Source organism: Myotis davidii, unplaced genomic scaffold (genome assembly GCF_000327345.1).
Source record: "Myotis davidii unplaced genomic scaffold, ASM32734v1 scaffold200, whole genome shotgun sequence".
In the NCBI taxonomy this organism is placed as follows: domain Eukaryota; kingdom Metazoa; phylum Chordata; class Mammalia; order Chiroptera; family Vespertilionidae; genus Myotis; species Myotis davidii.
In genome coordinates, this window is record NW_006293700.1 from 6,636 (window position 1) to 20,588 (window position 13,953).

The window sequence follows — 13,953 nt, forward strand, 5'->3', positions numbered from 1 at the left end:
GAAACTAATTGTTTATTGTTCATCAAGGAATTTTAGTTTTAAGCATATGATGTCTGTTTTTATCAAAACACAGATAAGTCTACAAAACCTTATATAAAGCACACATAAACAGGGTTCAGCACATACCTTCTGAGAATGGGGGTGTTGGGTGTCTGTAAATTAGAAATGAATTTCCAGCAATTACTGAGGACATAAATATGCTCTTTTATTTATCATAAACCATAAGGAGTGCATGATATCAGCGTACTGTTAAATTTAGCTTAATCTAAGAATTTCTGTCTCTACCTAATGCCATGATTTTAGTTTATGTAAGTTTAGTATTAAATGCCTTATCTGTTCACTTTTTTGTAAATTGGCTTGGTGTTCTGCATATTAGGTACAATTTTTCTTTGAATATATATATATATACATATATATATATGAATATATGTATATAAATGTGAATATTCATGTAATATTTTATAATTTAGGATTTTAATGGTAATAGAAGAGTTTACCTAATAACCTGTTTCAGCTATTCCAATTGCTATTACCAATAACTACCTGTAGGCTCTTCATAGTCTCACTTTAAACATCCTTCTCTCTGATTGTCTCCTCTGTCCTTCTAGCTTACTGTCTCTAGTATCCCAATTCCCGCTTTTCTTTGACCCCACCTGGACACCCAGTTCATCGATCCTACCATATTTTCATTTTCCCTTATCTCATTGATGTCCTCACTCAGCTTCCTGTCCATCTTAAGTTCTGGGGCCAGTTGTTGTAATTCTGTAGGACAGTTATTGTAATTACTCCTTTGCATGTCCTCGCAAGTGCCTTGTCCCTCTCTCAGATCATTACACGCAATTCGCTAAACCACAGCCCTGCCTAATACAGATTCTTACCCCTTTCACGCCTGCACGCCTGCAGCTGAATGTGCCTGCGAGGAAAACACACTCACTCATGTATTTCCCCCATCCCTTCCTTTCTCCATGTTTTAAGGTCATACCTGGGGTTTACTTGAACCCTGCATTGTTTTACCACAACAGAGGAATGCCCTCTCGGTCATAACTAAATGATCGCTATCCTATCTAATAAAAGAGAAACATGGTGTGCTAGAGTGTCTCATTTTTCTGGGGGAAGTAAAAATGCGCCTGTGCTTAATTAAATCTAGTTCCGGATGTGGGTCTGTGCATGGTGCTGCCAACACAGTGGACAGGTGGCCCTCGCAGCAGATGGCCAGGTGCAAAGTGTCCACCTCGGTCAGGCTCTGGCACCCAGACAGTTCATATTACCACTGTTTCATGCATGGTAATAATTGTGGGTGAGCCCTCTCTCCTACACTGTAAGCACAGGACGTTTCCCTCATGGCGTTCAGCCTCCATCCCGGACACTGGCTCGCTGTGCTAGGAGACGTTTTACTTATGGAGAACGATAAGGCTGTGGAACTTTCTGCAGTCCTGTCTCCGTCTCCAACCTGACATTCCAGCTGCATGACTCCTCACCTCAATCTGTCAGCCCCCTGTTCTGTCTCTGTATAAATCTTTGTGGGGGCACAATCGATCCTTTTATTGTGAGGAGCAACTTTGCAAAGCGCAGGAGTTAAATATTCATATTCAGGAAAGAGGTTTCTGGATTGAGTGAGAGGCAGAATAATTCCTCTTATAAATACAGTACAGTTGACCCTTGAGCAATGTGGGGGTTAGAGGCACCCCCTCCAGTCAGAAATCCCTATATAACTTTTGACTCCCCAAAACTTACTACTGTTTTGAAAACATTCTGTGTATAAGTGGACCTAAGCAGTTCAAACCCATGTTGTTCAGGGGTGAACTGCATTCATAAATTAGACTCTGACCCAGCCAAGATGCCCAACATAGCTTATTGCAAACATTAACTATTTCATTTTGCTTATAACCAAATGTATCCTTTCTTTAATCTCATATATTCATGAATGGAATATAAGAATATCCAAAATTAGTTACTAGACTGATAAAAAATTTAACAGTGATTGCTTGGTTTATTATGACTGTATGAGCTATCTGCTAAAAACAGTATAAGAACCCTTCAGTTTATTTTAAAAGAAAAAACATACCCACAGAAACTTTCCATCCAGTTTGAAAGGTAAAAAAAGAAGTGCATCAGATCTTAGGAAGGTTCAGGATAGAAATTGCTGTGGTTTTAAAGCTCTTATTGATCTAATGTTGCTTTATCTGAATGCTCAGGCCTTATGTGACAAGAGTAATCTAGTCGGTCCTTCTATTTATCTTTTTCTCCATTTTTTCATAGCTTTTGTAATGTACAATGAATTTAAATAGAACATAATACATCTCTTCTACAGAAGCAAGATCCAAAATGCTTTAAATTGCATCCCACTGATCCGTACGTGGGGTTTGCTTGAACCTTGCATTGTTTTACCACAATAGAGGAATGCCCTCTCGGTCATAACTACATGATCGCTATTTTAAATAATAGAAATAAAGAAGACCTGTGTCAGCTGGTTGTTTGCTTATCTGTTTTCAGAATATTAAAAGTATTACATTGTGTAATAGGTTGCTTCATGGTATATTTAAGGTGGGATTCCTTTGCTCCTTTTACTCCTCCGTTTAGTCTGCACATTTTTGAGATAGCTTGAATTGCTTTATCCATGTCTGTTAGATCACATGAAGCTTGTCATCTACACAATCCATTTTGCCTCTACTCAGATAAATCTGTTTGTTCCTAGACTGTTAGAAATGCCAGTTAATATCCCTGAGGTATCATGACAGCAGTTTCTTGTATAGGAGTCAGAACGGTATATTTTCTGGGCTAAGAAATCCATGAATGCTTGAAATATTGTTTACTAGGACATGAAGGCACTTTTATAACTAATATTTATCTGTGGTCAGTTAGCTTAGCAGCCATTCATTCATTCATTCATTCAACAACACCCATGAGTGGTAGAGTTCCAGACCTAGGGAGAGAGTATAGATCAGACCAGGCAGTCCTTCCTCTTAGTGCTCTCGTAGGGATGGGTACAGCCAAGCATCAATCATTGAGTATTTATTAAATGAGATGGTTCAGAAGAGTGCTAAATGATGTGAAGAAAATTACATAAGGAAGTGATAAAGATTTATGAAGATTGGTATCTAAGAAGGTCTCATTAGAGATGCATAAATACAAGCCAGCCATCTCAACATCTGAGTGAAAAGCATTCAAGGCAAAGGAAGTAGGCTATGGACAAAAAAGACAATAAGGTGGGAAATTTCTAGTACCTCTTCTGTTAGCACTCTGATACCTGATTGTTTGGCCTCCTCACAAGAACCACTGCCTCTCACACATTCCGAACTTAAATTGATCATCGACAGACTAAAATTATGGGCTAAAACCAACAAGATGAGATGTGACTGATATGAATGTAAAATGGTGCATGTGAGTCACACACCCCATTGCTCAGTATATCCACGTGGGTTGGCAGCTGTTCACATGAGAACAGTCTGGGGAGTCTAACTGACCACACGCTGGAGCTTGCTCTTTACTGTTCCTGAAAGGAAAGAAAACAATGTGTAGATATTACCCTTAGTCAGATTTCTGCCCAATGTAAGGCATCATTAGTGCATCCAAAAATGGAACAGCCTGTCTGGCTGGTGGAAACATCTCCTTTGCTTAACTGGTTAAAAAAAATAAAGAACGAATACCCATCAGGACTTTGGGAGAAAGGAAGTTCTGCAGTGTTTGTAGGCCAGTTTAAGACACTTTTTTGTTTCCTGTGATTCTGTGACTTATTACTCAATTATTTTATTCCAAATAAATGTTCTTCGTTTTGTGATATTTATATACAGTTAGGAAGAAAAAAATATCATTGGTATATAAGGTATGGTGAGGTTGATGGAAAATTGGGTTTGTAATGCCATCTTTCTAAATGGTGATCTGAAGTGTAGAATTCTTAGGCTATAATTTTTAAATGAGTTTAGATTAAATTTCCAATATGTCTTTGGCCTAGTAGAATAATAAAAATAAACATATGTATCTTGGCTTTGCCATGTGTCAGCTGTGTAACATGGGCAATTTACTTTTCTGCACTACAGTTTCCTCAAAATGAGGACAATACGTGTACCTTCCTGGAAAGATTGCCTTTTAAAGGATTAAATTAGTTGCTGTATATAAAGCAGCTGGAGCAGTGCCTGGCAATAGTACCTGCTAAGTGTTTGTTCTAATTGTTAGATGTAAATGTATTGTCTGTTCTGCCTTCAGGAATTAATGACGAAATTAATAACTGAGACGCCTGACCAGCCAATCCCATTTCTCATTGATCATCTTCAGTCCAAACAAGGAAACCGAGGGCAGCTTCAGCGAACTTTATCCGGATCTGCGGCTCTCTGGGCAGAAAGTGAAACAGCAGGTAAATGAAACAATATTTTTTTTAGTTAATTTTGATACGTGTCATGTAAAACTTTACAAAAAGTCTTTCTGATTATAGTAAGGTAAGTCTAGATGGTTACCTAGAGTTTCATGAATTAATTTGTAACTACACCCATATGCTAAAATTTGTCATAAAATATTACTGAATTTGAACATAGTGTTAGTATTATGCTTCAAGGTATGAGAATTTGTGTATTAAATTTTATGAAAACAAGAGTCAGATTTTCATGAAAAGATTTGATTCTATATGAATTCAGGCTAATTTTTCTAAGCTTTTTTTCTTTATTTCTTTTTATGAAGAATTTGAATTAAATGTCTGTAGCTCATTTGTAGAAAGGTAAACAAAAGATTTCTCCAAAGTTTCTTTTCTTGTTGTTCAAACTGATGATGATTCTCTATTCCCCCAGCCCAAATTTTATTTGTGTAGGAAGTAGAGCCTTAGAAAGGTACCTTTACTCTGCAAATTGGGAACCAGGTTTACCATGAGGGCAATACTGTAGTCTCATCTTCCCAGTGAGCCTGGTGAGATAATTGGGTAGACTTAACTTCCATATCTGCTTGTAAGATAACCCTTTTTCTTCTACACACTGGTCTGTGAGCTGGCATTTAATTTCAAAACCAAATATCCCCACGTCTGTTGCTTCAGTAGCCAGTTCCTTGGCGGATTCCCAGGGGAAATCTCACTGCCGGGCCTCCACATGCTTTCCTGCAACGACCCCCTCACTCCTCTCGTCCTCTTTATGCTGTAGTGCTGCCTTGAAAGGATTTTGTTCTCTTTGGTTGTATTCTCATGTGAGTACCCTCTTGAGACCATATCTCAAAAGCACCCTAAAGAGCATAGGGTTTAGGGGATTCCTTTCGGAATGTAGACATCTCTAGTGTCAGTTATCCATAGGGAAGTGATCTGTGTCATACAGGAAACTAGAATATGAACTTTTGGCATTAAAAAGAGCAAATTCCTCTTTCTTCTTGGCCTGACTTTCTTGGGTTTAGGCTCTGAGGAGGTTGGTATATAGGCATGGACTGTGGTTTATAGGTACAAAGAAGACACTCATTATGTTAAGCAGAAGAGATGAACATCTGTGAGCCCAGGGAAGCTCGTATGAGCCTAAACTTATAAATTATAGTATATGAAGAGGCAGGAATGTATGAAATTGCAGATTTATCAGCTTATGTTTCATATCTCACAGTTCCATGGGTCAGAAGTCTGCTCATGGTTTAACTAGATCCTTTGTTTAATCTCACAAGTCTGGAAATCAAGATATTGCCCGGGCTACACTCTGATCTGGCGTAAGAAAGAACCTGCTTCCAAACTCATTCACGTTATTGGCCGAATTAATTTCCTTGTAGATAGATGACTGGGGTCCCTGTTTCCTTGCTGGATTTCAGCCCAGGTTGCTCTCAACTCCTCCATGCAACCTGCAGTCCTATGCCACATGCCTCTGTCACATTATGGCAGCTTACTCCTTTCAAACCTGCAAGGGGATTTGTCTCATTCAGGTTTAATAAGATGGAATCCTATATAACATAATCATAGCATTGACATTCCATCACCTTTGCCATATTCTATTGGTTTGAAGTAAGTCAAAGATCATGTTGACACTGAAGGAGAGGGAACTGTATAAGGTATAACATCAGGGGACAGAGATCATGGGGGTCATCTTAGAATTCTGACTGGCACAGTGCTTAATGACCCACTGCTTAGAGCTGGTGAAGGAGGGGTGGAGATTACTATAACTCACAGCTTATTAGCTTGAGTAATGGTATAAATGCTTGTTTAATAAAGTAAGATAGCATCACAGGACTAAATTTATGAATGATAGTAAGTTCAGTTCCTCTTGATGGATTTGATCTTCTTGTGGGGCATGTTAGTAGATAATTCCAGCAGGCAGGAATGAGTCTAAAACTCTTGGGGATGGGTCAGGGCAGGAGTCATAGGTGAGGCATTCATAACATACATAAAATCATTAAAACTGTGGGAGTGAAGGAATGGAAGAAGTTGTGGTTAAATTAACAGATTGAGTAGGAGATGGACTGGGAGAAGGCCAGTGTGAGGTCATAGCTGATACCTAAAATTTTGCCTGTCTATTGAGAAGTGAGGTTGTTTACTGAGGACAGCTGGAGCTCTTCAGGAGGCCAGAGTAAGTGAAGGTTCAGTGAAATGGGAGAGGTGCAGAAGGACAGCAGACTGTGCTATCTGAGACTTGAGGTGGAATGATTCCAGATAATGAGGAAGTCCTACTGATGGCCATAGTGTGGGAGTGTCATAAGCATCAGGGAAGTGAAGCTTTCAAAGTTGAGGACAAGGAAGTCTGAGGCTTAATGGGTGGTTTTTTAAGGATTAAGAGGTCACCAGGGTTTCATCCAAGTTGTTGAAAGGTCTAGGGAGACTGCCAATATCGTGAGTAGGGTTGCAAGAGATATCAGGGCCAGTACGCTGGTGATAATGAAGCGTGGTGAACAGTGTGGACAGCCAGCATTAATCACAAGTCAGGAGGGACTTTCAGCTTTACATTGCTGGACCCGGAAAATCCAGACAATGGAGAAGAGAACACTCACCACTCCAGGAAGTTGTGGAGCAGGGAGTGCTCTTGGGGAGGAATGAGGTTTCTCTTAAGACGTGAGGGGGGGGGGGGATCAGGAACAGAGAAGTGTTTGTTTCCCATGAAATGTATGTTCAGGAGATGAAGAGGGAAATTTTTGGAGGGCAGAATATGACAAAAGGGAGAAAGAAAGCCCACAATAATCCTTGGATATGAATAGAGCTGGGGAAATTTCAGTTCAGGTGACAGTCAGTAATGCTAGTTTAAACCTTGCCTGCAATTTTGAATTGTTTCTTTTGGTGTATGTTCTAATTAGCTAGAAAATGTCTCAATATTCAAAGTATATGGGTATGATACTTTTTGAAAACATCTCAAGATGCCCTCTTATTGCCTTTAAATGGATCTAGCAATTTAGGACACGTCGTATTTTCCAGAAGTTTGTCATTTAACATTGTCAAGGACAAACCTGAAAGCAGCCTTATTTTATTCCTTTTAGATATTTTAATTATTCTTTTTAAACACGAATGGGATTTGCTTTCTTTTCATTTTTTGATGTTTAAAAGTTTACTGGGAATACATCTAAATGTTTGTCTCTCTAACTTTTCCTATGCTCACTAAATCCTTTCAATCAACAAATCTGCTCTTAAGGCTAGAACATTTTTTTTTCTTTTGTGTACTTAGTTATTGCTTCTATTATATTTGTTTAGGTTTCTTCTTAAGGAAAATCAAGTATGTTTAAATATTGTTCTCTATCCCTCTCATTTCATTACACATGATATTTGCCTTTCTTTATAGAATAACTTTTAGGGAAATTTATTTGTCAAGGTGTTCTGTGTCACTGATTCAATTTTCTGCAGTATCAGTTTTCTCTTTCTGGCTTTGAACAGAAATTTAAATGTTGGCATTGCATTTCAGCTTCCTATCATTATTTCCTTATCTTCTTTTTTTAAAAAAATCTGTCTGCAATTATATTTTTTTTAACATAGGTTAGCCTATCTCCTCTCTCATTTCTTTTTGGTTCATAGAATCCATTTTATTTTATTTTTATTGGTAAGTTAGCCACAATGTAAAATTTGAACGTTTTCAATAATAAATCTTTCATAAAACCATCCATTTCCTCTGTATCTTGAATGCTGTATTCTTGTTTTGCATATTGAATGTTTTTCTTAAAATCATATATTAATTCAAATTTAAATGAGGAATGTTCTATTTTACGGCTTGTCAATACATGAACTCTAATTTGTCCTCTCACTGTATAGCTTGGAATTTTTTGACTCCTAAAGAATTTTAGAGAGACAGGTGAAAGCAATGATAGCCACTGCTAAAATTTCCAGTATCAGTATAATCCTGTGGGTCTCAGCTAAACTGACTAGTGACTGTATGTCTCACCTCTTTTCAAACAACTAAATAAGAACAATATTATTACTGGATTATTTAAATTAATGTGGACTTGTTTTTCCTTGCCAGTCGTGGAGAATTTCAAAGACCACAAAATCCAATGTATCTTTTCTCTCTGGTTCCTTTTAGCTTTCCTTTGTATCATGAGCAGCTATATTTTACAAACAGGATTCTTTATTCCTTTACCATATTACATTAGAATAAATTTTGGTGCTAGGATGCATGTAGAAAGAAAAATTCTGAGAGATTATGAAACAACATAAGGAGATAACTCTGAGACAGGGGCAAGCGTTGTGGGTTGTGGATGTCTTGAAACCCTCCAACATCTTTCTGATTTGCCTATCTTTTGTCTTAATCCTACCAATAGAAATACCACCTGGGTTCTGGCAGACCACAGGCCAATATTTCAGTTCCTAGTGTTTTAGAATATTTATACCGCTTTTGGTATTTAATGGGATGTTGGAGGTAGAAAAATTGAGTAACACCTAGTTAAGTACAACCTTAGCATGAACATTTGAGCAATCCACATGCTGTTTATTTAGTGCTTATAGGTGGGTGGCCAGAGAAAGATGTATGATTTGTTCATAAAGCTGGGGTGAAAAACTTCTAAATGTAAATAAGAAGACAGAGGGAAACTCTAAAGAATGCCACCTGGATGAAAGAAGATGAGGAAGCAATGAATGAGACAGAGAAGGAGTAGTCAGGTTAAATGGGATGATAAGTTGGTAATGCTCTGAGAACAGAAGAAAACATTCTGCAAAGGTAAGTCTGTCTGAAGAGATGAAATGCTTGGTGGAGAAGTCAAGAGGGCTGAACTCTTGAAAAGATCACTTACCTTGGGAATTGGTATGACATTGACCACCTTTGAAGGGGAACTATAACTTTAGCAAAGTCGGTTGAATTAATCTTTTTTGAAGAAACAAGTGGGAAAATAAGTGATGCTGAGGAAGAAACTTAGGTGAATGTCAGTTTTCTGTGTCATAGGAAATAATGGATAAACTAACATCAGTAAATATGTAGTTGTTTTATTTTCCACAGAATACAATGTTTTCTTCATGGCAGCATTTAAAGAATGTTATTTTAAGTAATGGTAACCCATACCTTTTAAGGCCTTTCAAATAATTTCAGTTTAAAATGACCTTAATCATATTACTATACACACTGATTCATATCAAATTGATAACTAAAATGTACAGGGGAAATTAAGCAAGAAATGCTTTTAGATATTTGCATCATTTTTTATTTTACTTTATTATTATTATTTTTTGTATTTTCATTGATTTCAGAGAGGAAGGGAGAGGGAGAAAGAGATAGAAACATCAATGATGAGAATCATTGATTGGCTGCCTCCTGCATGGCTTCCACGTAGGATCAAGCCTGCAACCCGGGCATGTGCCCTGACCAGGAATCGAACCGTGACCTTCCTGGTTCACAAGTTGACACTCAACCACTGAGCCACACCAGCTGGACTATTTGCATTATTTTTTATATAAGGTGACCTTGTAGATTTTGCTGAGTATGCCTCATAACTTCATAAATTTAGTTTTTATGAATCTTGAAATCACAGTAGTGAGCATGTATTTACATATATATTTGTTTGTTTGTTTATTTGAACAGAACATAAAGGAACAAGGAGGGATTTGAGAAGCTATGCTAAGCCTTGGCAATTAAATGCAAAGAAGCCCAAAAAGTCAAAAAGTGACCTTGCTGTCTCTAATATTTCTCCACCGTCACCAGAATCCAAATCATGTAAGGAAGTTTGTTATTCAAAAAATTACTTAATGTATATGTAAGTCTGTGTTATTAACAAAGTGAAGAAAAGGTAAGAATTGAAGCCAAATGCTTTTTCTGATATTTCTGGCTATTAATCGTATGCTTTTTGTATTTATTTCAGCATTAACATTGAGCTTTATTTCTGTTTAGTAACTTATTCATATTCTTTTTTTAATGTATATTTTATTGTTGACAGTATTACAGCTGTCCCTGTTTCCTCCCTGCTTTGCCCCCCTTCACCCAGCCCCTCCATGTGAAATAGATTTATGCTTTTGGAGTATGAAAATAGAGAGTGCTTTTGGAGCATACTCTTTTAGGGATGTATTTTGCCTAGAATGGGTCCCTTGCCTCTCGTGGCCGGTTGTATCATTGTATTACATTCAAAGCAACACCCACCCTACATTTTAAAAAAGTACATAAAAGCAAATTAAATCTATTAGAGGAGGAGCAAATGAGATTTGTATTCAAAACATGTAACAAAATTTTATGAAGTCCTTCACCTATTATTTCCCTGAAGTCCTACTTATTATTTTTTACTAAAGCCCCTATATTTACTTCTGTTTTGTTCTCTCTCTCTTTTCCTCCCTCCCTCATTTTCTTATTCTTTACCCTCCCACTCCTGCCCCACCCCACAGTGATAAGTCTAGAGGCTTACTAATTTTAAAGGGCCAGTACTGGGTCCCGTCAACTTTAGGGGAGAATGCTAAAACGCTGCTCATTCTGAAGCGTCTGTGCTCCTAACAGGATGCTGCTGAGTCACAGACTGTTGCTGGTGATCTGGCATCTGATGGATAGTATCTCTTTCTGTTCAGGTGCCCTACTCCCAAGTTCTGGTTCCACCCAACCATTACCTTTTTAAAGCCAAGTTAATAACAAACTGAGCTTTTATAGTATATGTAGAGATTACATATATGACAATAAAAATACAGGGTCAGAATTATTAATTGGAAAAATGTAGTCAAAATACAGTATATTAAATTGTTCCTGAAGTAACAGAGTATGTTTTAAACCCACAGTGGGACAGGTTTAAGGTGCATATTGTAATGTGTAAAGAAACTCTACAAAGCATAAAACGGCATAAATAAAAGGTCAGTAGAGGAGTTAAAATGGAATGCGAAAAGAAAAATATAATTTATCCTCCTTAAACAAAGGCAGGAAAAGAGGAACAGAGAAATAAAAGATTGGGAAGATAGAAACCAAATACCAAGATGTTAGGTTGAAGTGAAAACATGTCAATAATTACAATAAGTATAAAGGTACTGAACATCCCAATTAAAAAGCAAAGATTATCAGGCTAGATTAAAAAAGAAATAACTATATCCTTTATCATCCTAGACATAAAAATATTATTATCAAATAGCAGTTTTATTGGTAAAGTCATTTCGAGGAAACAGCACATTTATTTTTAACCCATAGATAGGAACTTTTGGTGGAGGTCACAGTGAGTCAGAATTTGATTAGTATAATAAAGAATTGCTCAAAATTAGCCCTGTATAAAGTATACAGTATACAGTAGGCTGCGTATGAAGTAGCGAGCTCCTATGGGCCAATGGAGGATGCCATCTGCAGGGTACTATGGATGGACTCCTGCATTGGGGGTGAGCTTTGCCTCAGTGAAGCCATAGACGTGCCCTCTCTTAGGTTCTATCACCGCACATGTGTCATCTTATTTTGTTGATTCTGTTCTACTGTTTTCCATTTCTCCCGAGAATATTCGTTAAAATGTATTTAAATTGTAGTTCTCAGTTTTAAGATAATTAAGTATAACTAAGTAAGGTTTTTAATCCATCAGAAACCTTTAAGGGATGCCCTCCTCTGGAGGCTGTGTCCTTCCATTATTTATCAAAACATCTTTTGAAATCCCCAGCGTAGTTGATTTGACCATCATCATGCTGTGTCCTGGGTTGTCCTAGGTTTAGTTTCCTCATAAATTGGATATATGTGCATGAAAATTGCTGAGGAAAGTACTTGAGTGTTGTATCAGTTCTCTGTTGCTTCATATATTCTCCCTAAAACTCAATGGCTTAAAAAACAACAATTTATAATTCCTCATGATTCAGTGAATTGATTAGGCACTTCTTCTGGTCTTGCCATGTCAGTGCAGTCAGTTGGTAGGTCTGTGAAGGCTAGGATGCTTTGGGAGCTGGCCATGTCTGGTGGTTATTCGGAAATATTAATTGGGACTGATTTTAAAAACAAACACTAATAGCTTATTTTGTAAATTAAAAGGATAGAGAACTCTTGATAGCATATGTTAATTTGCAGGAAAATTAGATAATGCAGTGATTTAGATTAGAGAAATTGTTCAATGAAGGTTAACAAGTGCCAAACAGTCTTTTTTTTTACATAAGTTTTAAAAAATATATATTTTATTGATTTCAGAGAGAAAGGGAGAGAGAGAAATAGAACCATCAATGATGAGAGAGAATCACCGATCGGCCATCTCCTGCACGCCCCCACCAGTGTCAAGCCCATAACCCCTGTATGTGCCCCAAACTGGAACTGAACCCGGGACCTTTCAGTCCACAGGCCAAGGCTCCAGCCAATGAGCCAAACCAGCCAAACAATCCTTTGAAGGATATGGTACAAATATAGTTTTATCTGCTTCCTTTTCTGAGTTTCTCTCCCCTATGCCTGGGCTTGTTCCCAGAGGTCCCCTGGGGTAATAGCGGTGGGCCTAGAAGTCTTTTCTAGAATATTTATCACTCTCACTCTGTCCACTCTCCAGTGTTTGATCGCCAGTGTGTTGATGTTAGCTGATATCTCTATCCCAGAAGCCCTTAAATAAAAAAAGACAGAGGAAGCACTTGCATTCTATTTTTTATATTTTAGATTTATTTAAGTTACAGAAGTAATATTTGCTTATTTTGACAATTAAAAAATACAGACATGTAGATAGTTTTTCTTTCTTCAGTCCACTTAAATTCTACTCCCTCAGAAATAGTTTGTATCTTTTCATAGCCTTTGAAATAGGTTGCATTTTTTACATCCTTTTCTTTTTTAATAAAGGCCTTCCCAGACAAAAAAATGGCTATTACCACCAAACCAGCATTGTAAGAAATGTTAAAGAGACTGCTGTCATAGTAATAAGCAATATATATAGAGGGAAACATAGGTATAAAGAATACATCCTTTTCTTTGTATAAACTAACACAAAATGTATATGGGTTGACTTGCTTCCTAAAACTAGCCTTAAACTGTAAACACTAAATAACTTGATTTTATTATTTTAAAATGCGTTGTGGACATATCTCCATGCTAATAGACTAGGATCTAAGATAAACTTTTTAATAAGTGCAGACTGCATCATAGTGTGAATGTACCTTAATTTATTTATTCCCCTGTTGAAGGACATTAAATGATTTCCAGAATTTTTCCACCACAAACTGCTGAATAAACAAATTTATGTCTTTCACTTCCTGATAAAATAAACAATCTTGTAATCCTATCTAATAATAGAGAAACATGGTAATTAACCGTAACTTCGCTACCCTTCCCATTGGCTAATCAGCGAGATATGCAAATTAACTGCCAACCAAGATGGCGGCCGGCAGCCAGGCAGCTGAAACGAACAGGAGTCTTGCTTGCTCCAGTGATGGAGGAAGCCAAGGTTCTCCGCCTGCCGCTGCCGGCCTCTGAGCTGCACTCTAAGAAACAATGTTGCAATGATAGAAGCTAAACAAACCCCAGAAACCTTTCAGCCAGCCAGGCCTCAGATCTGGAGCGGCAACAGTGTTTCAATTATAGAAGCCTAACAAACTCATATACCTGTTTTCAGCAGCCGAGGTCTCAGAGGTGGAGCCGAGCCTCAGAGCTAAAGCCAGCTCTCAGCTCCAGTGACAGCCATAGAAGGTAAATAAATCGAAGA

At 37.5% G+C, this 13,953-nt stretch overlaps 1 protein-coding gene across 1 annotated transcript in view; it reads left to right on the forward strand.

Moving 5' to 3' along the window:
* Positions 1-4,204: 4,204 nt before the first annotated feature.
* Positions 4,205-13,953, forward strand: part of LOC102757537 (chromosome unknown open reading frame, human C8orf34) — a 208,568-nt gene continuing 198,819 nt past the window's right edge. The window contains exons 1-2 of the mRNA XM_015566289.1: positions 4,205-4,351; positions 9,930-10,061. Of these exons, the coding sequence (XP_015421775.1) occupies positions 4,210-4,351; positions 9,930-10,061 (274 nt within the window). The 5' untranslated portion in view covers positions 4,205-4,209. The remainder of the gene's footprint in view (positions 4,352-9,929; positions 10,062-13,953) is intronic.